The following is a 24399-nucleotide window of genomic DNA, read 5'->3' as shown; positions in this document are numbered from 1 at the left end:
TCTTATATCGTTCTAGATAGGTCACCTGGTGGTTCAAATGACCCGTAATTTTTTCTATATGGGCCTGTAGTCTACAAGTTGACTTATGATTTTAACAGCTTCAAATTTGACAAGACTGTCTAAATAAACACATCACATGATTTTTTATCGAACTCATATAAATCACGCATTAAACTGATTTTCTATTACAGCGTGGGCGACAAAGTATTCCAGAAGTTTCTGGACGTAATGTCCGCGAAAGTGAAGGACGAGTCGAGGGAGAGGGAGTTGGAATTGCACGCACAATTTTTACTCGTGAATTTCAACCATATCCACAAACAAATAAGGCGTGTAGCTGATAAGTGGTTGGCGGGGCTGGTTGATAGGTTCCCTCATTTATTGTGGAACTGTCGGGTATGTAATATATGTTTAATGTTTTCATTTTTTTTTACTAGCTGCATGCCCCGGCTCTGCCCGGGTAGTTATTTGCCTCAATTGGAATGATAAAAAATATCCTAGTTGAATTTAACTGCACACTATGTGCAGATTTTATTAAAATCAGTTGAATAGTTTAATAAAATATAAAGAGTCCATCGCGGACAAACAATGTGACACGTAATTTATATATCTTTAGATATTACTCAAACTTATCTTTTATTAATGATGTATAACAAATAGTCTACTGTAAGCAAAACAGAAAAAATCATCTATTTATATTTTAATTACAAATTTATATGGTGTTGTTGCCAAAGCCCAAACATTATGTGTAATTTCTTAAAATATGTTCCCGTTTGTAGGTTCTATGGTCTATGTTGGATATATTGCAAGTATTAAGCTTCAGTTTAGAGTTGGACCCGAACCAAGAGACTCCGCTATTGAAAGTACCCGATACCGACTTCACGTTGCAACTTCAAGACACATTAGAAGGAAGAGAGGTAATCTAATTATATTGAAAATTTCCCCACAAATTAAAGTTTATATCCATTTATTGATTGGCTTTAAATGTACTTATTGATAGAATATTCGTATTTTAAGTTATAAATATAAAACAAATGTATTAATATTTCGTGGAGAGAGGTATATCTTGCTCTGTTTTATAAATGTTATAAATTTTTTATTACATAGTAATATTTGAGTAGTATCCTCTTTAGTTTCTTTTTTTAACACGCTTCATCTATATATTAGCTTCTCTCATCTATATATTAACTCCTTCAGACTCGATATTGACCCACTTTAGGACAAATTTAATGAAAACCGTGTGACAATATAGTTGATTCTATATGCGTATTTTTAAGTTCTGTTTAACTATATTTCTTTATTTTTTCTAATTTTGTGTGTTTTTAAATTGAATTGTATGTAAAATGATTCTTCTTTTATTTTTTGTACAGTGCATCGTAAAAGACTTTGCGGATCGCTGTGAAGGTATAGTCAAAGAAGCGATGAAATGGGCGCCGCAGTCGACCAGATCGCACCTTCAGGAATATTTGAATCAAGTAAATACTTATTGTTAGCTCGAAATTCTTATATCGTCTGCTTACTGCTAAAACGAGATAAATGCATTTTTTTACTAAATTGAGTTATGAATAGAGATAGGTGTAAAATTTCACGCGCTATCTACTGGTAAAACCCAATAAATGCAAAACCCAAAGGCAGCTGAGATAACAAATTTGAAAAAGTGATAACTTATTAGTATTGACTTAAAATATTCCAGTATAACATAATAAATAATCTTATGTCCTAAATCCGTTTCAGTTAATACAGTCAAACAACAATAAATACGTTAAAAGCTTTTTACATTTTATAATTACATAGTAAAATAGTAAGAATTACTCTGAAAAAATGTCATATACGCATTTATTTTATTTTACAAGTTGAATACAATATCTTCTTTTTTGCTTGTTTCTTTACGGCAAAAACGTTATAAATGTAATTTATGCTTTTTTACGTGTAACGAATGAAAGTATTCGGTCGCAATTGTCACATTTTGTGCGCGCTTGCTCCACGAATAGTACGTAAAAATTGATAGTTACATTGCTTCATAATCGATTTTGAAATATATTAAACCTATATATATAGAGATTAAACCTAAAGTAGTGAAAGGAGAGTCATTTTATGTGAACTTTTGTAAATTTTAAGGATATTTTGGTTTCTCTTGTGTTTAACAATTATGCATGGTATGTTTGCTTTTGCAAACTTAAGGAATAGGTATAACTAAAAACAAAAACAAAAATAATTGATGCCTTGAAGGTGTTGTAAATAATAACTTGGCTCTGTAACACTCATGTTTTTCCAATAGTTCCTTTAATACCTCTTTCCCTTCATTATCCAAGCGCACGATTTACTGTTAATTTACCTACTTTGTCTTTTTAATTTTGTACGTATGATTTTGATGAAGAGCCTGGTCCTTCCCGTCAAAGGTTTTGGAGCCCAGTTTCGAACTGCACTTCGACTTTGTGCGATTCTAGGGCGAATATAGTAGCTGAAATCGAGCGCAATTTTTTACAGCGATAACTCTGTTAAAAACCCCACTTACAACCCGGATCCAGGTTCTTTAATACAACCAGAGGATTTATTCGGCGAACAGTGGGTCGGGAACAAGGATGAGAACATAGAAAATGTGCGATTCTATGAAAACTGTAATTCTGTCGATGATGTAGTTCAACCTGAAGCCGGCGGACTTATGGCGCCGCCGGCACAGGTGCTGCCATCATCTGACGCATATCAAGTCGTATTATCTACTTGGGGGCTCTTATTGAAACAAGTATTCGATGCTACACGGAAAAAACGGAAAAGAAAACGATGTATGAAACCGGAACCTCAAAAAAAACTGGAGGGTAAATGTCACAAAGCAAAGAAGATGGTTTACCTTATTCTACAAGAAAAAAAGAAAGGACGGGTTAAATACCAAAAGAGATAAGATGAGAGAAAAGAGACTGGGAAATGTTTCTATAAATGTACCTACTGTTGAATGTCCAGAAGAACGGAATAAATTATGTCGTCTCTACTGGAGCTTAAGTTACAGCGAGCTAATGAATTTCAGTCTTGGTAATGTCGAAGTTGATACTCCAAAAAGAGTTCTTACTATACGTGGACCAAATGACAGCGTCAAATCACAAAGGGTGTTTCTTTTTTCATAACGAAGAGAAAAAGCAAGTATGTTAAAAGTTTTTATGTTACACAATAGCTATTTCTCCGACTGTGAATGATGCTATTCAAAAGCGAAATTATATTTGTCTGTATAACAATACTGATAAGACAGGTAAAAACGAACCTTCAAATAAGACTAATGAAGTTGATGTGAACTTTATGAAAAAGCACAAAGAATGGAGCCACAGGCAAACTTCGAAGCGTCTTTATCTTGATGCTTCATTGTCAATGACTAAAATGCATCAAATTTAAAAATAAAAGTGCACTAAAAATAACATGATTCTAAAATGAAACTATACAGAACCAAAAAATTTAAATTCAACGAATCGAATCTCAAAAACTACGGAGCCTTCTGTACGTATTAACACTAGAGCTAGATAATACTACGCCTTATATTAATTCTATTGTCTTAAATCAACTTTACCTAAATCCTTTGCCTATCAAGTGAAGCTAAAAAGATAGATCTACTTAATTTATGTACTAAGACAATAATTTCTGAGGAATATCATGGTTGAAACTCCTCTTTACCAACTAAATCCTGTGAAGAAGATCCTTTACCTGAACCTTCGATTGACGAAGAGTCAGAGGAAAATTAAGATTCTTTTAGAGCCCTTTATCCATTTTATGTTATACTTAGTAATATAAATGATTGTTTAGTTCAAAATTGTTTCATTTATTAACGCGATATAAAAATTATTTTATTTTATAGATCTCTTGTATTAAGTTTATAGTTCCTAATAAGTGATATACATATATTTTCTACAGGTAAAATAAGTTAAATACAATAAAAATGTCATTATTTTGGCGAATTTAGTCTATAAAATTCTTTCCTACGAAATAAATAGTGTCAAATACAACAAACTATTAGACAAAACTAAAATGAGTTTCTGCTACCATTGAATTCAGAAGATATAACACATTTTTTAAATACAGGTAAAACATATTAAATGCTACCCTCTTTCGATCTAAATTAAATTTTAAATGGTTTTTACTACAGCTACATATTTTATTAGGGTAAATCTTAAAAGAAGGGTAGTTAGCGCAACATTTAGCATTAAAACTTTATTAAATAATGAGTTTGGAATAGGATAAACTAGTACCTAAACTTTCAAAACTCATTTACTTGAAATGTCCCCAACAGCACTTATTATTATTTACCAGTAAGCAGACGATATTACTTATTATTAATTTGCTCCCTTGTCATTTCGGAGAGAGTTGTACGAATAAGAACTGACCCCTGCATTTGAATGAAAATTAAATAATGGTAAAAAAATATATATATATATATATATATATATATATATATATTCTGAGACGATTTTTACATGAATTTGTAGGCATATTGATTTTTCTCGACTTTTAGTATGTATTTTATAAATCCAGGTTCCAAACTCGACGCTCTGGCACCACTGCGGTCTAGCTCTGGCCATTGGCGCGTTGTTAGGTGCCCCAGGCCTCAATAGAATGTCTACTCCACTTCCCCGAGCGGCGTTGGATAAACGGCCGCCCTGTGTTACCCAAGATTCGGCGGCCCTATTGGCGGTTGTGTCGCAGAGGAGTCGGTATGTTGGAGAGGTAAGATTATGGACAAAAATTTAACATTGTCCCATATGGCTAATATAGACCGATATAAAATCGAGTTCTAGCTGCGTTCCAATGTTGCAGATTTTCTCATAGTTGATATATATATGCGTCATGAGTCATTTGAATGTTTTAATGACACTAAATTAAAAAGTCTTCATATATATATATTAATTGTAATTGTAATCTTTATATTTAAATTGTACTCATGCATGTGATTTCTATGTTTTTTTTTGTATCCTTTATATTCCGTATGTGACTGAATATGTCTTTATATTTAAAGTATTTAAAAAAAATTTGTGGAAACTTTGCTTTGTTTATAAATGCTTTGCTAAATATATCTTCAGATCGCAGGATCAGTGACCGCTGAAGGTGGGGGCGAAGCGGCGCTATGGCGAGTTGGCAGCCGCTTGCACGCAGCGCTGAAGGAAGCCTGCGCCAGCGGGAGTGAAACGGCGCACCGTACAGCGCTGTGGCGCTGCACAGCGCTGCTCGTGCACGCTAGAACGTTCTCGGTCGGCACTAACTATGTGTCAGCTACAGCGCGCGCTCTGCTGCATGGCGTTGGTGAGTGGTGTTCGAATTTAGAACGATGATATTATTAATTCATCTATCATTATATAACAATTCATATGCGCAATAACTATTGAAATTAACAATTATCCATATTTATTCTCAGCTTGGTCACAAGTGGACATATTCACCGAAGACGCAGTGACGTCAGCGGTAGAGTGCTGGCAATGGCTGACTACATCACGACCAGACTTGGAGCTGAGATTGTTGCAAGAGGTGTTCGCAGCTTGGCTGACCACTGTGGACCGGAAAATGGGGCTGTTCGCTAAACAGGCGGATGAGATCAGCCCACTAGCTGCGTATGAAGGTGCATATAACTTAATAACTTTTTACCTACATCGGTTACGATTACTTTAAGAGATAAAGTGTATTTCACGGCTTTTTCTTCTTTTATTTACGAGTAGTTATTTACTCAGAAATTACATTTGTAATTAGTTTTGGCATCGATAAAAGTATCCAATTTTTTTGAAGTTTAATTTGATTTAATGTCTGTCTGATACGTGCAATTTAGAAAATAAGAAAAAAAAAATTATCCTATCGCCTATCTGTTTTATATTACACACTAATAAATGCTATATTGTTCATTTTATTTCAAAAGGTAATATATATTCATATTTATGCTATTGTATGAATATTAAAATCTAATTCATAATCCTGTTTACAGGTGCAAAACTTGAACCCCGCCCACCTTTCGTAGCTCCGCATGCTGTATGGGTCCGATACTTGTGCGAAGTGGCTGAAACAGCTAAATACAATAGCTTGGAGAAGGTTGAAATGCTGGCCAGTCTTCTGCACAGGTACGCAAATAATTACGATTTTAATAAAAACGCTTTTGATGTCCTGAGGCAAAGTGTAGTGATTTGTTTTCAGATTGTGAACGAGAACGTGTGTACGCATATGTTATACGTATTCATCAGTTGAAAAATAATATTTAAAAATTCTCTTTAATTTAAATACACACGCAGTGATATTACGAGTTTCATGCGATTTATTATGATCGTCAAAAAATTTAATTTTTTTTTGGGAATTGACTTTATTCCCACGGCTTTACTTGCGTAATAGAAAGAAAACCCCTGGAGTTCCCGGTCCCATGCGATTACCTCGATCAAACTATCCTATGACCTGTGTCGGGTCTTAAGCTATCTGTAAACCAAATTTCATCCGAATCGGTTCAGTGGTTTAGGCGTGAGGAAGACAAGAGTGACATTTGCATTAGTAGGAATTTTTATTGTGGCAGAGAGTTTTTTTATAATATGTACGATTCTGTTTCAATATGTAGGTGTGTATTTTAGCTGTAATTATTCTTACTATTTTCAGGAGTTTACCTATAACCGTGGGCGATGTGCGCGATCATATAAACAGACACGTCGACGCTGTTGGAGTTAGATTTAAGTGAGTATTTACCAGATTTTCAAATAAAGTAAGTGATAATGATATGTGTTCATATTATGTATTAAAATGTAACCGAGTGTAGTTTTAAGTATATATTTAAGTTTCCCTCAAATTTGTTGGAAGACTTGTCCAGACAAATAAATAAATATAATGTACTAGTTTTAAAAAATAAAAAAGGTGATATTAAAATAAAGTACAAATGGCGTATTCGAAATTATTTTTGAAGAGTTCTATTGTACACTTACAATGTGGTTTGACACAGTAACTTTTTTTTTTTCAATATTATTCCCTATTATTTAAATATTAATTTATTCCAATTTAAGACACCCTTGAGATCAGTGAAATTTTTAGAAATTTTTCGAAATTGGTGTATTTCTTTTATAATCATAATCATTAATTCATCCTCATAGGTACATAAATAGATACACTTTAAGTCATAACATTAGTTACATTAATTATAGATAAGGAATCATAACAATGAACAATTATGTGTGTGTTTACTGAAATATATATATATATATATATATATATATATATATATATATATATATATATATATATATATATATAGCCTATGTCACTCAGGGAAGTTGCAGCTTTCTAATGGTGAAAGAATTTTTAAAATCGGTCCAGTAGTTTTTGAGTTTATCCATTACAAACAAACAAATAAACGAACAAAAATCCCAATTCTTCCTCTTTATAATATTCGTGTAGATATATTTTTCAGTGCATTGCATCGTCAACTTAAATATATACTACCATAATTCACAAAAAGAAAACACAATAATTATACAATAATGCTATAAGCGAGACACTACGAAATGCCTTTCCTCGAAATTTTTACCAATCGAAGTCGCTCCGCAGATTGCTGTCCTGCGGCCTGTCACTCCTCCAAGGGGACATACTGCCGCGCTCGTTGGCTCGCAACATCCTCCGCGAGAGGGTGTATTCGGTCTGCTTGGACTACTTCTGCAGGGGGTTGCAGTGCCCAGCCAAGGGCTCGGCGGCCCTCAGGGAGGATATCATATCCCTGATCAAATTCTGGCAGTTGATGCACTCGGACAAGAAGTACTTGAAGAGCAGCGATATTGGAGGTCAGTTTAAAAAGCTGAGTGGAAAGTAGAATGAGCAATTAAAACTTAAAAATGAATAGAAAAGAGAAAGAGTAAAGCTGGAAGCTGAAGTGGATATTTAGATCAATTTAGAACTTTGGGTAGAAGTAATCTAGACTAGAAATTGAGATAACTCTTCAGTTAAAACCTCTTCAGGTTTTAAGACAGAACAAGACAAAACTGTACACTGATTCTTGTGACTTAAATATACATAGAATCCGTTTAATTGTCTCACTTGCTCTTACACAGAGTATACGTAAGGAAATTATTTAATCCTGGCGATCCCGATCAGGATAATAAGAAAAACTCATGAAATTGTTGTATTGCTACCGATCCTTGATTAGTGTAAAAAGTTTGAATTACATATTTCCATTTAAAGCTAGTCAAAATAGTCGAAGTCAGTACGTGTATATAACATAGCACATATGTAAAACTTTCATACACAATGTAGCAGTTAATCCTATAATATATATAAATGATTGATGAGGAAATTCTCCTAAAAGATAATTTTAAATGTTTCAGCTGACTTCGAGCTGATGCACGGTCCGAGCAGTCAGCAGAGTTTGTACACGTCGAACTCGCCGACGGACAACAGGTCGTCGGTGAATAGCAGCGACATTGGTAATAGACAGACCACGGGCTGGATTAATACAGTAAGTTGGGTTTTTGATACATTTTTTTTTTCAACTTAATGCTTTGTAGGTGGTTTTTATTTTATTCATAAAGTATTGCATTATTTCTTGGTTGAATGAAATATAATTATGTTAATTTTATTTTTATTAAATTTATTGGAATATATTGAGAATGCTCGTTGACTGATTCTGTTATTTGATGACATTTATATGATAATATGTTCTTGTATTGTGTCGTTTTTGTTATAACTCAATAGATATTAAGGCGTCGAGAAGCTGTACTCTATATTTAGAAGTCTTTCTGTTATTTTTTTATATTTTTATTAATTATGCCTCATCACTATTATTTATTTATCAGGTGCCAATGTCAACAACGACATTAAGCAGTGGTGCTGGCAGTATCGCCGGTAAGAGGTCGAATAGAAGTGTGAAGCCTCCCACGAAAACGCAAGATCCCTTCGTCAAAGACTACGTGCGAAAGAGGAACCTTATACTGGAGTTGATGGTGAGACGTTTTTAATTATGCTCTTTCTGTTTTCAGGTAAGGTGTGCTTGCTTATACCTATTTAGATGTGGTTGTAGACACAGACAGAGGTAGTTGTTAGCGAATACGCTAGCCGCTTTTAAAGGGTAAGGGATTAAGAAAAAAAAAAGGATTAATGACTAGAAAGAGGGAATGGACTGGGATGGGTGAGGAAAAGGAAACGGGAAGGCTCCTTCACTAACCGTAAGAAACTACTTTACGCCGGTCTTTTGTGGGGGTGTGGTACTTCTCCGGCGCAAGCTGGCCCAATTCGTGAAGCGTACTCGACTTCTACATTAAAATTATTTCGAAACTTATCTCGTTTTAACGTTCTTCCACGTACCAGTGACCTTAGGGATGGGACAGTGTTGGGAAATTGGACGATGCCAACGAACTTTCTGTTAAATTCAGCCGTTACTCTAAATTAAAAACGAATGTATTTCAGGCGGTAGAAATCGAGTTTCTAGTCACGTGGCACAATCCCCACGGTAGGCCAGAGCAGGCGGTGCCGGGTGAAGACAATATAGCGACGTGGCGCTCCAAGCCCAACACGGAGCGGACGTGGCGCGACTACACCAAACTAGCCTGGGATATCAGCCCGACTTTGGCTGTGTTTTTGCCTGAAAGGTATTATTGTTTCAATTATTCTGATTTATATATTATCGATTTTATGGTCTTCTTCTGATCTGTATCATCAAATTTGTTGGAGATTTTATTCTCCTTATTGAACTTAACGATGGATGCAATATGGGTACAGGGTATAATTTTAACTGATTTTTGTTGATTCTGTAATGCGTGTGGCAAGTTAATTTTTGGACATTGTTGTCCAATTGTAATTTTTGGACACACTTTTAATTTTTTTTAAATAATGATATGTTTGATTACAATAAAAACTTCCATCTAATTTTAAGAATATTTTTTCTTTTATTTCCCTTCCAGTATTATAAAATTCCATCCTGTTTAACATACATTAAACTCATTGTTGCCTCTTATTTGTTGTATTAAAGTACATTATATGAAGTACATATAACTTGAAGTAATTAAAATTTGTTGTTGTTGCTCTGAAGTCTATATTGAATAGTAATATTCGAAAGGATAATCGTACCAAAAATTTATTATCCTTGATTCTTTTTGACCGATGTGATATATATGTACACTTGTTAAAAAATTTTGTTCACAAAAATCAAAGACTCTTTAACGGATTTTAAATGCGCATTACTCATTGTATTAAACTGACTCAGTCTCCCCGTGACCACGCTCGTTCTAATATAATGAATAAATGACGTTTAAAATCCGTTAAATAGTCTTAAATTTTTAAACGTATAATCGAGAAAATACTATATTGTTCACAGACTTAAAAACGAAGGTATAGTAGCGGAGATCAAGCGAAAGGTGCAATCGCATCCGACGGCCGTCTGTCACGTACCACAAGCTCTTAAGTATCTAGTCACTACGGAGACGCTGCTAAATGATGCACACGAGGTAACGATCTTTTCGGTAACTAGCTGTACCCGGTTGCAACAACCTGGTGGTTATACAAAACGTGTAAAAATACATATATAGACCAATTCATCAATGACATACAGATAGACATTCATTTATATGTATAAGCATCGTCAATATAGGCATCGTCGCTATGAACAATTCACTGATTTAAATATTTGCAAAACTGATGAACATTGAAAAGTTTTTACAGTTTGTTTTTTTTTTCGTAACGCACATAAACGTGTGTGTCGAGCAGCTGGTGCACATGGTGACGTGGGCGCGCGTGAGCCCGGTGGAGGCGCTGGCGTACTTCAGCCGGCAGTACCCGCCGCACCCGCTGTCGGCGCAGGCCGCCGTCAGCACGCTCACCTCCTACCCGTCCTCCGCCGTGCTGCTGTACATCCCGCAGCTCGTGCAGGCGCTGCGCCACGACACCGTGAGTGGCCTAGTGGCGATTTTGAATTTTTTACACGCTTTTTATTAGCTTCACCTGTATGTTTGTTTGTAACCGACTTCTTTGGGCGCGATTTTGACCCACTTTAAACGGCCAGATTTCGTTCAAACTTTGTAGATTTATTGAGGACCGATGACAATACACTAATTTGATAAAATTATTCCATTTTTCAATTTGCAAAATATGATAAAAGCGTGTTTTTTAGTTTTTTTTAACTATTATAAACAATATAAGAAAAACACGTGTTTGTAAGAGCTCCCAATTTATTTAAATTTAATTTTTAAATTGAGTTTATTTTTTAAAGTTATGCTTTAATAATTTGTACCTGGTGTCACTGGCTGTAATTCCTTATCTAGAACAGTTCCACTTATTCCATCTTATAGCACTAAACACCAAAAACATTATGGACACAGTTATGCAGTCAATGGTTGACATGACAGTCACTTTCAATGCACGTTTGGAAGAATTCCAACAGCAATTGGATGGTATTAAGTCCCCTGCCACAGCATCTTCAAGCCCTTCCGCTAAACTAGCAGCTGAATTTGATGTGTTTAGAGCATTTGTTATTATTATAATATATTATTTTTTAACGACTTCGATAAAGAAGGGGGGGGGGGAGTCTTAGGGTTCGTTCGCTTCGGAGAGTATCGCTGCGCATTTTTCTTTTCGCATAGACCGGATCGTATACGCTTGGTGTCGGTTGGAGCAGAGCCGTCAACTCTGTCATACAGACCGGCTGGAAGCGATCTGAAAGGACCGTCATTTGTTATGTTTGTTGGAATGGACTGGATGAACCGATTTTGATGATTCTCCTTTTTTGATTAGAAAACTGGTAATTTACACGTGAACTCATTTAGATGTGGTCGGTTTTGAAGAAAAATAGGTGTAACTAGTCACGATCCTATTTAAAATGAAAATCGTTTCGTATGATGTTTTTGACAGTAATGATACTTAAATTTCTCTCCCCCAGATGGGTTATGTATCAGAGCTGATAAAGTCACTGGCGAAGAAGTCGCAAGTGGTGGCGCACCAGCTCATTTGGAACATGCACACCAACATGTACACTGATGAAGAGATGCATAATAAAGATAGTAAGTTTCACGGACATCTTATTTGCCCTTACAATTTACATAAAATGAAAGCTTACAAAAACCCTCAAATATTTTCGGAGTAAAAAATCGTATTTTTTGGCTTAAGTTAAATTAAATTATATTTTTTGATGATATAACATAAAACAAGCACACTTGTGCTTGTTTTTTAAAACTACATATCTATTATATATCTAATGTAATATATACATTTATCTTCAATAAGTTCAGCTGGTTTATGTCGAACTAAAGCAATTGATTCTTTAAATATTTAACTGGTAATTGTTATAACGTTTCAGTGAACATGCTTTCCTGAATCTTAATCTTATATATATTTTATTCCAGCCGCACTATTCGACATATTAGAAGGACTAACTAAAAATATCGTGGATGGGCTCTCTGGACCCGCTAAAGCGTTCTATGAACGGGAATTCGACTTCTTCAGTCAAATAACCAATATTAGTGGTATTATACGTCCGTATCCTAAAGGTGCCGAAAGGAAGAGCGCTTGCTTGGAAGCCCTCAAGAATATTAAAGTGAGTTATATCATTTTTAGTCTTTATATATGTGAATCTAGTTCGAAGGACTAAATTTGTAAATTGAGAAGAAATTTTATTTTAACGTACATAAAATTCTTATTAATCAAAATGTAAGATTTACTGAACGTTTAATATTGCATAGAGCTAATTATATAATAAACCTGTTACAATGTAATGCATCTTATGGGTCTAAGAAATAATAATTTTTATAACCTTATGACTTTCAGGTACAACCCGGCTGTTACCTTCCGTCAAACCCAGATTCAATGGTCATTGACATTGATTATAAGAGTGGTAAGTTATTACTTGTTGAGAACGTTTAATATAACATCATCATCATCAGCCCATACACGTTCCCACTGCTGGGACACAGGCCTCCTATGAGGGTTCAGGCCATAATCCACCACGCTGGCCAAGTGCGGGTGGCAGATGTCACATGTCGTCGAACTTTTGATTCTTGGACATGCCGGTTTCCTCACGATGTTTTCCTTCACCGTTTTAAGCAGCGGTGATGTTATCCACATGTGCAGATAAATTGAAAAATCAATTTATTTCTTGCACGCTCGTCCGGTCTCGAACCCCGACTTATAGATTTTTGAAGTCCGAGCTTTTCACCACTGAGCCACCACTGCTACTCTGTTAATATAACATAATTATCGAATATTACATGACACAATTTTATAAACTTGATTTAATTGTCTGTCTTTCTAGTCGCCATTAATCGTATGATTTTTGGGACTGTACATAGTGAGGCGACTTTATACAACGCTGTAACATCTCATTCCCATAGGAATTTCCTTTGATCCCTCGGTCGGAAACATACGTATAATATACAATAATAATAAATAAAAATATATAAGAACAACTACACATATTACTCCGTATTAAGAAATAAACTTATGATATAATAGACGTTCATCCCGGCTCCGCCCGGATATCAAGATGCCTGTTTCATCTAAAGGAAGAATTTAATCGGGAAAAAAAGTCCCTGTTACCCAAGTCAGCTCATACCCAATCTGTATACCAAAATTTCATCAAAATCCGTCCAGTAGTTTCAGTATGATTGACGGACAAACTTTCACATTTATGATATTAGTATGATTTCTTTATACGTATTAATATACTCATTATTTATATTAATGCCATATACTATTAAGTGTTATGTTTTCCTCTAAAGGTACTCCTATGCAAAGTGCGGCAAAAGCGCCGTACCTAGCAAGATTCCGAGTGCGCAAATATGGGATAGCAGAGATGGAGGCTACAGCTATGGCTATTGCTTCAGGGGAAGAACCGCCAGCAGTGAGTTTTTTATTTTTTTATCTATATAGATAGGGGTCCTGGATTCGAATTTCGGTGGGGACGCAAAACAAAAAAAAAATAATGCTTCGGTCTTGCAGGACACAGAAGGCAAATCACCTCCTTGTCCATAAAGGAAATCGATTAGTGAAACAGATGTATACTATCTGCCCCATACCCCGATATACACGGAACTTTACTTTTTTTAATTAACAAACAAATAGAAAATTCAAAGATTTATCTGATATTTTTTTCTTATATTGGACAGGTTAAAATAAGATATATTCTTTGAAATTAAATAAAGGAATAACACTCAAGCAACATTCATATCTGAACACACAACCACACATAAAGTTTTCATTAATACTGATTTTCCCCTAATATCAGTAAGGATCTATGCATTATGGCCCTTAATTACGTCATATCCTAATGCATCATAAAATATATAAATCTAAATAATCCCGCATTTCTAAAAATTAGTTTTATCTCTAAACAGGAGGAGGGCAAAGACAGGTTCACATCAATAGCTCAAGAGGTGTGGCAAGCGGCCATATTCAAAGTAGGCGATGACGTGCGGCAGGACATGCTCGCGCTGCAAGTTATATCCCTGTTCAAGAATATATTTCAGCAAGTCGGCTTGGATCTCTACCTCTTTCCATATAAGGTGGTTGCGACAGCGCCTGGGGTGAGTTTACCTTAAAACCTTTGCTAATAGACAATATTGTAAAATAAGTCTTGTAATAGCCTATACTAATAGAATAAAGAGGAAAAGTTTTTTTCTTTCTTTGTACCCTAAAGGCTCCGAAAGTACTGGTCCGATTTTGAAATCTCTTTCACCAAAAGAAAGCTACATCATAAAGAAAGCTCCCGAGTGCTGTAGGATACTTTTTACCCGGGAAATGTACCACGTGCGAAGCCGGGACGAACGGCTAGTCGTTCATAAAGCAAATAAAAAAGTGCTAGAATTATATATAGTCTATGTAACTCAGGCATAATTTCGTACCTTTATGCTAGTGAAGTTATTTTGGCATTTAAAGATATTAGATTTCTAAGAACATTTTAATGTTCCCAATCTCTAGGTCCTTTAGTAAAAGTAACTTTATAAGGCTGTGTTTTCAAATGTTTTTATGTATGTATTACAGTGTGGCGTGATAGAATGCGTACCGAACGCGCGGTCCAGGGATCAATTGGGCAGACAAACGGACATCGGGATGTACGAGTATTTCATTAAAACGTATGGCGATGAGACCACTAGAGAGTTTCAGGTATGAAGTTTTTATGATAGAAGTCAGATGGGATTATGTGTCCTTTATTTATCTAGTTGGGAAATGGGGGTTAGGTTGGGGTTTGGTTGTCCCAGCCAGGTTCGCATCACAACGTTGAAAGTGGAAGGGGTTGTTGGCTCGAAGGGGTTGTTTTTTTTTTAATGCTAACTTATTTTTCTTAACGCAACAGAATTAAACGAATCACAATAAGCAAATATGTGTTCTTAGATTAAGTTAGAATTAAGTCAGGAGACAGAACAACATATCCTACTTCATACTAATATTATAAACGCGAAAGTTTGTAAGTATGGATGGATGTATGTATGTTTGTTTGTTTGTTTGTTTGTTTGTTACTCTTTCGCGCAAATACTACTGAACCGATTGCAATGAAATTTCATATGTAGATAGCTTGACAGTTGGAATAACACATAGGCAAATTTTTATCCCGATATTCCTACGGGATAAAGATATACGCGGGTGAAACCCGGTGCAAGCTAGTATAAAAAAATACTACAAATAGCTCTCCTTTTCTAACGTGACTGAACGGTAGAGATAGACCCATACAAAATACTTAGTAATGGCAATGTAACCAAACTGTGCAGATTATTTACCCCTTTTGCTTTAAAACCTTTGGGTTTTGTACTGCTCACAAGATGTCTCGCTATGCTGCAGGCTGCTAGACGGTGCTTCGTGACGTCGATGGCGGCGTACAGCGTCATAGGATTCTTGCTGCAAATAAAGGACCGGCACAATGGCAACATCATGCTGGATACAGATGGACATATAATACATATTGGTAAGACATATATGGGGGGGGGGGTCCCTTAGGTGATATGGAATTAGTTTTATTGCTAAGGCGGGATCACGGGTGGCCGAGAGACTAGGCGTTGCTTCGGTTTGGCTAAAAGATGTGGGGACGAATCCTGCCTCGTGGTCAAATTTTTTCGTTTTCAAAATTGTCGAGTCATATGAAGTTGATAGTAGTTGAAATGTCGGTAGATCGACACGTGTTGATGCAGCATGCTGCATGTAACAAGATTAGAGTAATGCTTCGTTTAATAATGTAATTCGTTTAAGCTATTTTTTGAGTGATTTGAAAATTTTCCAAAAGCATGTTAAAGCTGTTAAAAATAATACAACATTATAAGATAATATTGAGTTTGGGCATCCCATCTTTATTTTAAAATCAAACCATTAATTTATATAAAATGTTTACATGTTTAATTTTCAGACTTCGGATTCATGTTCGAATCATCGCCCGGCGGTAATCTCGGCTTCGAGCCGGACATCAAGTTGACAGACGAGATGGTGATGGTGATGGGAGGCAAGATGGAGGCGCCGGCGTTCCGCTGGTTCTGCGAGCTGTGTGTACAGGCGTTCTTGGCTGTCAGGTAATATAAATTTGGTCCTTCGAGCCGGATTTACGATTTATGGTAGAATTTTGTACATTGTTGAACGTTTTAATAACCGGTTATACTAAACTATTGGAGATTTCCAAGTTCTATATTCCTTAAGTATACATTTTTTAATCATCATATCATATTGTTTTCCAGGCCATACCAAGAAGCAATAATATCAATGGTGTCGCTCATGCTAGACACGGGGCTGCCATGTTTCCGCGGTCAAACCATCCGTCAATTGCGCTCCCGTTTCGCGCCAAATTCAACGGAAAAGGAAGCGGCCGCATACATGCTGTCAGTCATACGAAATTCGTTCTTAAACTTCAGAACGAGAACTTACGACATGATACAATATTACCAGAATCAAATACCTTACTGATTTTTCGGCATATGGGTTAGTTTGGTGGTGAATCGGCGATTGACTTTTGTTCTTCATAGCTTTATAGGAAAGGCGGACTTACGGATATGGTTGTTGTATTTAATGTAATATCATTTGCCAAATGGAAGGTTTTAATGGTTTGTGGGAAGTTAAACGGAGCACTTAATTCGTCCTTTATTAGAAGAATTAATATGATAGAATATCTCTGGTGTTGTAAGTGTTAACCAAAAATTGTTACGAATCAAGCTATTTAATTACTAATTTCTAATAATTATGTTCAGAAATGCTTTTTTAAAGAATTGGTGCATGAGTGCATGTTACATAGCTGACTCGCCTATACATATCTATTTTAATTTAATTTGCTTTTAAAGAACATGTCTAATAAGTGGTTATCTTTAAAATAAACCAAGAAGGGAAAGAGAAAAAAGATGATATTTGTTGTCTAAACTATATTCCACTAAAATATAGATTCCTAAATGCTATTCTCAAAACACGGTTGTTGTTAAAAAAGAGAGAAGCACTACATATTTCTGAAAAATCATAGAACAGCTAACTAAAGTACAAATTAAATGAAAAATAAAAGTTATTACTTTTCGCTAATACTCTATCCATAATATTCCAAGTGTCTCTCTTATGAAATTTAAGTACATATTATATCTTTAAAAAAGTAGACACGAAACTATATATATTTTTTAATTAAAATATTGAAAAATACGTGCTATATAAATTTAAGATCAATATCATTGTATTACAGGTTACATCCCGAGTTGAATTTGTGTGTTAGTCCACTATACTAGTAGTTGGCTTTTAATTATGAGAAAAGGTATACACCTTATACTTTCTTCCTAAAGGAATATTTGTTTTTAATAAAATTTTGTTCTATGGACTTAAACCTTCTCGTCCTAATAACGTTTTCCTAACTATCGATTATTGATTAATTGGTCGTTTTTCAGTTTAGATAAAGTTAATGTTTGATTTTTTTATTACATTCCACATAGCAACTACAGATTAAATAATAATTGAATGTTTTTAATAGTTCAATTTTCAATCAGCTTTTTCAATATTTATTAATAACATAAACATTTAAGAAACGCAATGCTTATTAAAGTTAAATTTTAATGCAAACCGACAAAGTATGGGTTAGTTAGTCGAGTTTCTATAAAACTAATATTTTCCTCCTTAAATTTCCCAACTGATTGTAAAGAGACTTTCAGAAAGAAAAAGGGCCACCTCTTCGTGAACATTCGTTCATTGTTCTTTAATATAATTATTTTCCTAAACCTACAATGCTGGCTTTTAATGTTTTTTTTTATTCATTTTATATTTCTAACCATTATATTATGTACTTGGAAATGTACGAAAAGAATTGCGTTTTAAAATATAAAAATAAAATAATATTTTTAATAAATCATCGATTTTTGATTCTGCTTCATGGAATTTTATAAATTTAAGTGAATATAATTATAAGAATAGCATTATTGCAGAGATTGCTTTATTCTAAGCTTCAGTTACCAAGTTGTATCCAATTGCCCCAAAACTATTATTTTTAATTGTTTACTTTTAAATGTATTGGAACATCCACCTCGCCTTGAGAATTATGTACTGCTTTCATAAGTTTGTGATCGTAAAAAACAAATATCGGACAAAAATACTCTTTATATATAAAATATTATTGTTATAATCGTTTAATGTTGTATCGACGTCGCCTATTCGTTTCCATAGTATTTATATTTAAATTGGGATAGTAAAAGTCGAGTATACTAATTTACTTTAATGTTTGTTTATCGATTTATTGTCCAGTGAGAAATAACAAATACCAATCATACCTATCCACGTTTTGCATTATTGAAAATTGTTATTTATTAAACTTAAACTTTAGTCATTAATGTAAAGTACTTATTATTACTCTATCTAAGTAATTACATAATTTGTATTTAATACAACGTGCTTTATTTATGTATTATTTATTTTAATTTATATAGTATTTCAAACCAAAATAGACACGGAGCACTATAAACATACAATAAAACTGAATTGCCTTTGATTATTTACCGGTCTACAGTGAGTATTTTTCGATACGTTGAAAAATTAAGCCAACTCTGGGCCTATAATTATAACACAGATAAAATTAGGTAAGATATGACGCAAGTGTACGACAAAGCTGTCACGCACACAAGCTTACAATTATTGGTCCAGTGACCATTTTGACACACTGATGTCTATTCAGTATTTAATCAAAGGTAATAATGTAAAAGGGTTATAAATACATATTGAGTCAGAGGCGCATACTATACGTACTTGTATTATTAAGGTTCTAGAAATATTTGTATTAAAGTGATTATTTCGATGATATGAATGTAGATAAATTTGTTACATATAGTTCCAATTGTTGATCATGTCGATATTCTATTAAATTATAAGAATGATTTCAATAAATGTATTTTAATTATTATTGCTATAACATTTACATTGTCGTTTTAGAAGTATCAATGGCAACACTGTTACACTTTTTTCTATTTACAATTTTTTTTTAAACTGTGTTGATACTTGATACTAATTTTAATATTGATTTGTTGAAGGTAATTCTACCTATTGTGCTACTTCATTTCAAGTATTGTAACATTGTTGCCGTGCATATACCAATATAAATGTTTGGACATTCCTCTATGAAATATATAGCAATTTGTTGTTGGTATTGATAAATATATGGTAAAGGTACATGATGCGTTTCATTTTTATCCATATTAATTACATAGACAAGGTTTTTCGAAGGCATATATTAGTATAATGATCCAGTTGTTCAATGAAAACGTTTAGATACGCGAATCGTGCAGGGACAAGGGGCGACGCGCGGAAAGAACAAGCCCGAGCTCATGGATTGATTATTATTGAGTTGTGACCACAACATTGTTAGATGATGGACGTTATATATTCATGTTTAGGATTTTACTACAAGATCAAAGGCTTTTCCGTTTCCCTTATGTATGCTCTATCTTTATACTGTACACATATGATGCTATCAGATTATAAATAAATATGTTTATATTTTTCAACTTATAAGATTATATTAAGGAATTCGCAATATTTGGCTAAAGAAAATAAAAAAAGTAAATAATGAAAGGTAAAAAAGCGACAACAGTTTTTAATTATTTACATGTATTTAAAAACGATATGTAAAATTCCATTTTCTTTATACATTTCTTTACTTTACTTATGTCTAGGGAGGGAAGGTGATTCTTTCCATGATCAGGAAACTTTCTTGTAAAGTCCCCTTTGTTTTGTTTTTCCTCAGGTTTTAATTTAGACAAGGTTTTTGATTCACTAAATATTTGAATAAGGTGAGAGAGAGCTGCCTTAGTATACAATAAGACATTATCATCATTTGGTCCTTGAAATAGAAGGAAAGTATCATGTCTCATAATTTCGAGACTGTCCTCATCTGTTTCTATGAGGTCACTCTGAAAGAGATACAGAGAGAATTAATTACCAATTACAACTATTTTACTATCTTTTTCATATTTATTGTCTCTTAACTTGTGATAACAGAACCAATGTGTTTGATTTCTGTAAGCTGTGTCACTAAGATATAATTCACATTTAAATTACCAGTAAACACTTCTGTGTGACTGCTTCTACTGCTATATCAGGATCATCATAGTTGCTGTTACTGTTCAAATTGTCACAAATGCTTAATACACATGTAGTGGCTTCTATTGGCTCCACCTCCCCATTGTAGTAGCGCATTATAAATGCATACGCCGCAAGTACATTTATGATGTTAAATCTTATAGATGGTGATGGCTTGACATTCTGAAATTTTTTTGAATCTCATATAATTAAAAAAATACAGGATATAGTTATTTTGTACAAAAATCTAATTTTCCTTCATTGTTGTATTAATATTTGTTTACTGCATTAGTAAATAATAATGTTATATGTGGCAGACGAGCTCGCTTCGGCATTAATTGAGCCAGCTTGCACCGAGGAAGTATCACACCCCCACAGAAGACTTGTGTGAAATAGCATACTGCTGTGTTTTGTTCGGTGAGTGGGGGAGCCGGAGGCCCATAGCCTTTTCCATCCCCTTCCCAGTCCTTTCTTTTATTCTTCTCATCCTACTAATTCCTTTCCAATTTGAAGTTGGAATTCCATTTGTACAGGTGTAATGTCTGCAATAGACCCTATGCCTCTCCAAATGTTCATGGGCGGTGGTAGCGCTTACCATCAGGCGACCCACAAGCTCCATTGCCGACAGAGGCATAAAAAAAATAATAATATTGTATTAAGATAGAATACAAATAAGTTTGATTTTATAATTGTATTAAAATATCACTCACTGTTAAGGTACTAAATAACGGAACAGATTTTATATGAGGGCATTTTTTAAGTATTTCTTTTTCATTATCAGTTTGCTTCAAATCTTCAACCAACTTTTTATCTCGACGGTACATCCACCAAGGCTCCCAATGAGGAACTATAGCTCCTACATTTCCTTGACTTAATAACGCCTCAAATTCATTCTTCTCATCTTCTGTTAATGCGCTCCAAACAGAATCTGCATCATTCAAATTCAAATTTTGCAGTCGATCATGCAAATCAATTTGAACTTCATCGTCGGAATCAATACTTTCATTATCATCTTCATTATCTGTGCCATCTAAATCCTGATTCTGGATTCGCTTAAGGATGTCGATCATTTGACTTTTAGATTCATCATCAGCCTCATGTAAGGCCAGCTCTTGGTTGACGCAGTCTTTGTAAAAACTCTCTGAACATTGCAAATGTTTTTCTGCTTTGTAACAGTTTAGGGAACAGTAGAGTACGTCGCATCGAGGGCAGGAGTATTTGCTGTTATTTTGCTCGCATCTGCACATCAAAATAAGTGTTATTTATAGTATAGTATTATTATAAAAGGCTGAGGTAAACTACTATGTGTATACTTACAAACCGCATAACCTATTGTCGGTATTATGATTAGTTTCTTCAGACATTTTAATTATTTTAAAATCGTGTTAACTTATTTATCCGATATATTATTATATATCGATCTTGTACCCGCAAAACAGAAATGAAATAAGCGATCAGTGTACTAATAACAAAAGAATAATAATTGCTTCTATTACATTTCGATGTGTGTTTATAAACATGGAGAAAATGACACTGACATTCAAATGATTCAATGGCTTAAATCTCAATGCCAACCAAAGACCAAGCGTAGCTACCAAGGGGCTAGGCGGCTGGGCCCTCGAATCCTTAAATCTCAATCGAACTTAACTTTTGAAAATTTCTCACATTTTCAAAATTGCTTGCTCACTAAATAAAACAAATTAATATTTTTCATGATCGATAGTGATTCAATAAACAATACCTTATTCAAATTAATTCAATCTGTGGTAAAGGACTTTGATAGTGACGTTCCCTTCCTTGCATGATACAGAGGAAATATCGATAGTTGTAATTATGACATTTGCTAAGTAAACAATAAACAAAGTTTACTGTTCTTCTCCTAACTTTCTTTCAACATAGTTGACAGTAAATATTAATTAATAGTTTCAATAAATAGAATGTTCAACCTTAATTAAAAAAATGTCTGAGCCGGATATAGTTGACGACTTTTATGGTGTTTATTTACTGTACAATATTAACCCTAAGTATAAGGGACGTACATATATAGGATATACTCGAGATCCAAATAGAAGAATAATGCAACATAACAGAGGAACATGGGCAGGAGGGGCACATCGAACTAACAATAAGGGCCCTTGGTAGGTACGAAGGAACTTATCGTCTTTCGCGAATGAAAACTTGATTCAAAATTTTAAAATTACTGATTTTAGCATAGTTTCATTCATACTATGTTAAATGACTACAGATAAATTGATACATAAATCTGTGGTGGTGTAAGATTTTATACCATATGATAAGTGACAAAATAATTTTAATTTTATATTTTACAGGAAAATGGTGTTGATAGTTCATGGATTTCCAAATAATATTTCAGCATTGAGGGTAAACCTATTTATTGACATGTATTGAACCAGGTCCATCTACGGTACATGGTATAAAGCCTATATAGCACTCAAGAATCATAATATTAAATATTCCTAGATATAAGAATTTGATATTGATCCAGTAGTTCTTGATATTAGTGTGTTCACATAATTAACTCTTCAGCTTGACATTATTAGTAAAGATATAATGTAAAAAAGTATAACATGTTAAATTAGAAATAAATTTATTTCAGTTTGAATGGGCTTGGCAAAATCCAAGTAAAACAACAAGGTTGCAACATTTAGACCTTAAGAAAATACCAAGGAAAGAGTCAGAGTTTAGGTTTAAGTTGAGAGTTTTATCAGAAATGCTGAGAGTTGGTCCTTGGTGGCGCCTGCCTTTGAGTATTCGCTGGCTGGAACAAGAATATTATGAAGAATTTCCTGTGAGTCCCCCAAAAGAAAGTAATAAATTTTGGTTCATTTTATTTAATCTAGGAAAATTTATTCAAGGTAATTTAACACTTACCTTTTAAAACCAATGAATTCCTGATCTATTTATATAAATTGTACATTTTCAGCCTGAAAGGCACCCTCCAGAACACATGGTAATCTGCTATGGTCCAGTGAAGAGCAGAAACCAGAAAGTTGACACATGTGCCTCTTCCCAAATGACTTCATGCAGGTTATGTTCAGGTGACATCAATGATAAACATCTCAAATGCCTCAATGACAATTGTAATCTTGTAGCCCATATAATATGCTTGGCCGAAAAATTGTTAACACCAGGAGAATATATACCAATTGAGGGTAGTTGTCCATTGTGCAAAATGTATGTGAAATGGGGTGATTTATTAAGAAAAATGAAGAGATGCCAGTTTATAGAAGATAATACTGTAGATGGTAATGTTAGCGATGATGAAGTGATATTAACTCAGGATAAGGAATTTGTTGACAATAATTCATGGTTTTTGGATTGTAATGAAGATTTATGACGAAATAAATTGTTTTGTAGAGAAAAGTGTATTTTTGTCCCATTAAATCCCAAATAAAAAATTACATATGAATGGGATTGTTGAAATGTGAGGTTTTTATTACATTAAAATTTTTGTATTGAAATAAAAATTTAGTGGAATCACTCCATAGTATAAACCAAAGTCGCATCCTGCATCTGTCCCTATGTATGTATTTATGCTTACGATCTCGGATATTAATGTTTTTTTTAATAGATAGAGTGATCCAAGAGCGAGGTTTATATTGTGTACAAGACGCTCGTCCCGGCTCCGCCCGGATATCAAGATTCCTGTTTTAAACTAAGGGAGCATTTAATCAGGGATAAAAATGATCCTATCACCCAAGTCAGCTTATACCCCTGTCTGTATACAAAATTTCATCAAATCCGTTCAGTAGTTTCATCGTGATTGACGGACAAATATCAAACAAACAAACTTTCAGATTTATTATATTAGTGTGACGATAGCATATAACATTAACTAATCGGAATTTAGCGAATGTGAAGCCGCGGGCAAAACGTCTACAATCGTCTCTCATCAAAAGCCGGTAC

At 34.2% G+C, this 24399-nt stretch overlaps 3 protein-coding genes across 6 annotated transcripts in view; 2 read left to right on the top strand and 1 right to left on the bottom strand.

Moving 5' to 3' along the window:
* Window positions 1-19562, top strand: part of LOC119832884 (phosphatidylinositol 4-kinase alpha) — a 34291-nt gene extending 14729 nt beyond the window's left edge. For 2 of the 4 annotated variants that reach the window (XM_038356707.1, XM_038356698.1), the window contains 23 exons: window positions 192-393; window positions 777-914; window positions 1368-1472; window positions 4510-4701; window positions 5055-5274; window positions 5387-5587; window positions 5945-6077; window positions 6598-6672; window positions 7537-7766; window positions 8307-8437; window positions 8775-8921; window positions 9385-9566; window positions 10292-10421; window positions 10681-10860; window positions 11849-11969; window positions 12312-12502; window positions 12733-12799; window positions 13683-13804; window positions 14298-14486; window positions 14944-15066; window positions 15739-15862; window positions 16298-16457; window positions 16620-19562. In XM_038356707.1, the coding sequence (XP_038212635.1) occupies window positions 192-393; window positions 777-914; window positions 1368-1472; window positions 4510-4701; window positions 5055-5274; window positions 5387-5587; window positions 5945-6077; window positions 6598-6672; window positions 7537-7766; window positions 8307-8437; window positions 8775-8921; window positions 9385-9566; window positions 10292-10421; window positions 10681-10860; window positions 11849-11969; window positions 12312-12502; window positions 12733-12799; window positions 13683-13804; window positions 14298-14486; window positions 14944-15066; window positions 15739-15862; window positions 16298-16457; window positions 16620-16845 (3589 nt within the window). In that variant the 3' untranslated portion in view covers window positions 16846-19562. The remainder of the gene's footprint in view (window positions 1-191; window positions 394-776; window positions 915-1367; window positions 1473-4509; window positions 4702-5054; window positions 5275-5386; window positions 5588-5944; window positions 6078-6597; window positions 6673-7536; window positions 7767-8306; window positions 8438-8774; window positions 8922-9384; window positions 9567-10291; window positions 10422-10680; window positions 10861-11848; window positions 11970-12311; window positions 12503-12732; window positions 12800-13682; window positions 13805-14297; window positions 14487-14943; window positions 15067-15738; window positions 15863-16297; window positions 16458-16619) is intronic. The other 2 variants (XM_038356723.1, XM_038356714.1) reach the window with 1 other exon arrangement.
* Window positions 19563-19984: 422 nt separating this feature from the next.
* Window positions 19985-22022, bottom strand: LOC119833381 (zinc finger HIT domain-containing protein 2). The gene is made up of 4 exons (XM_038357371.1): window positions 21790-22022; window positions 21183-21711; window positions 20452-20655; window positions 19985-20303 (listed from the first exon to the last, which is right to left on the bottom strand). The coding sequence occupies exons 1-4, from the start codon at window positions 21834-21836 to the stop codon at window positions 19992-19994; spliced, it is 1092 nt and encodes a 363-aa protein (XP_038213299.1). The 5' UTR covers window positions 21837-22022; the 3' UTR covers window positions 19985-19991.
* Window positions 22023-22281: 259 nt separating this feature from the next.
* On the top strand, window positions 22282-23852 carry LOC119833416 (structure-specific endonuclease subunit SLX1 homolog). The gene is made up of 4 exons (XM_038357412.1): window positions 22282-22610; window positions 22803-22854; window positions 23090-23281; window positions 23417-23852. Exons 1-4 carry the CDS (start codon window positions 22432-22434, stop codon window positions 23828-23830), a joined length of 837 nt encoding a protein of 278 aa, XP_038213340.1. The 5' UTR covers window positions 22282-22431; the 3' UTR covers window positions 23831-23852.
* Window positions 23853-24399: the final 547 nt, after the last annotated feature.

This window comes from Zerene cesonia, chromosome 2, assembly GCF_012273895.1.
Source record: "Zerene cesonia ecotype Mississippi chromosome 2, Zerene_cesonia_1.1, whole genome shotgun sequence".
Taxonomy (NCBI): Eukaryota; Metazoa; Arthropoda; class Insecta; order Lepidoptera; family Pieridae; genus Zerene; species Zerene cesonia.
The sequence above is the reverse complement of the archived record's forward strand: the minus strand, read 5'-3'. Positions and strand labels throughout refer to the sequence as shown.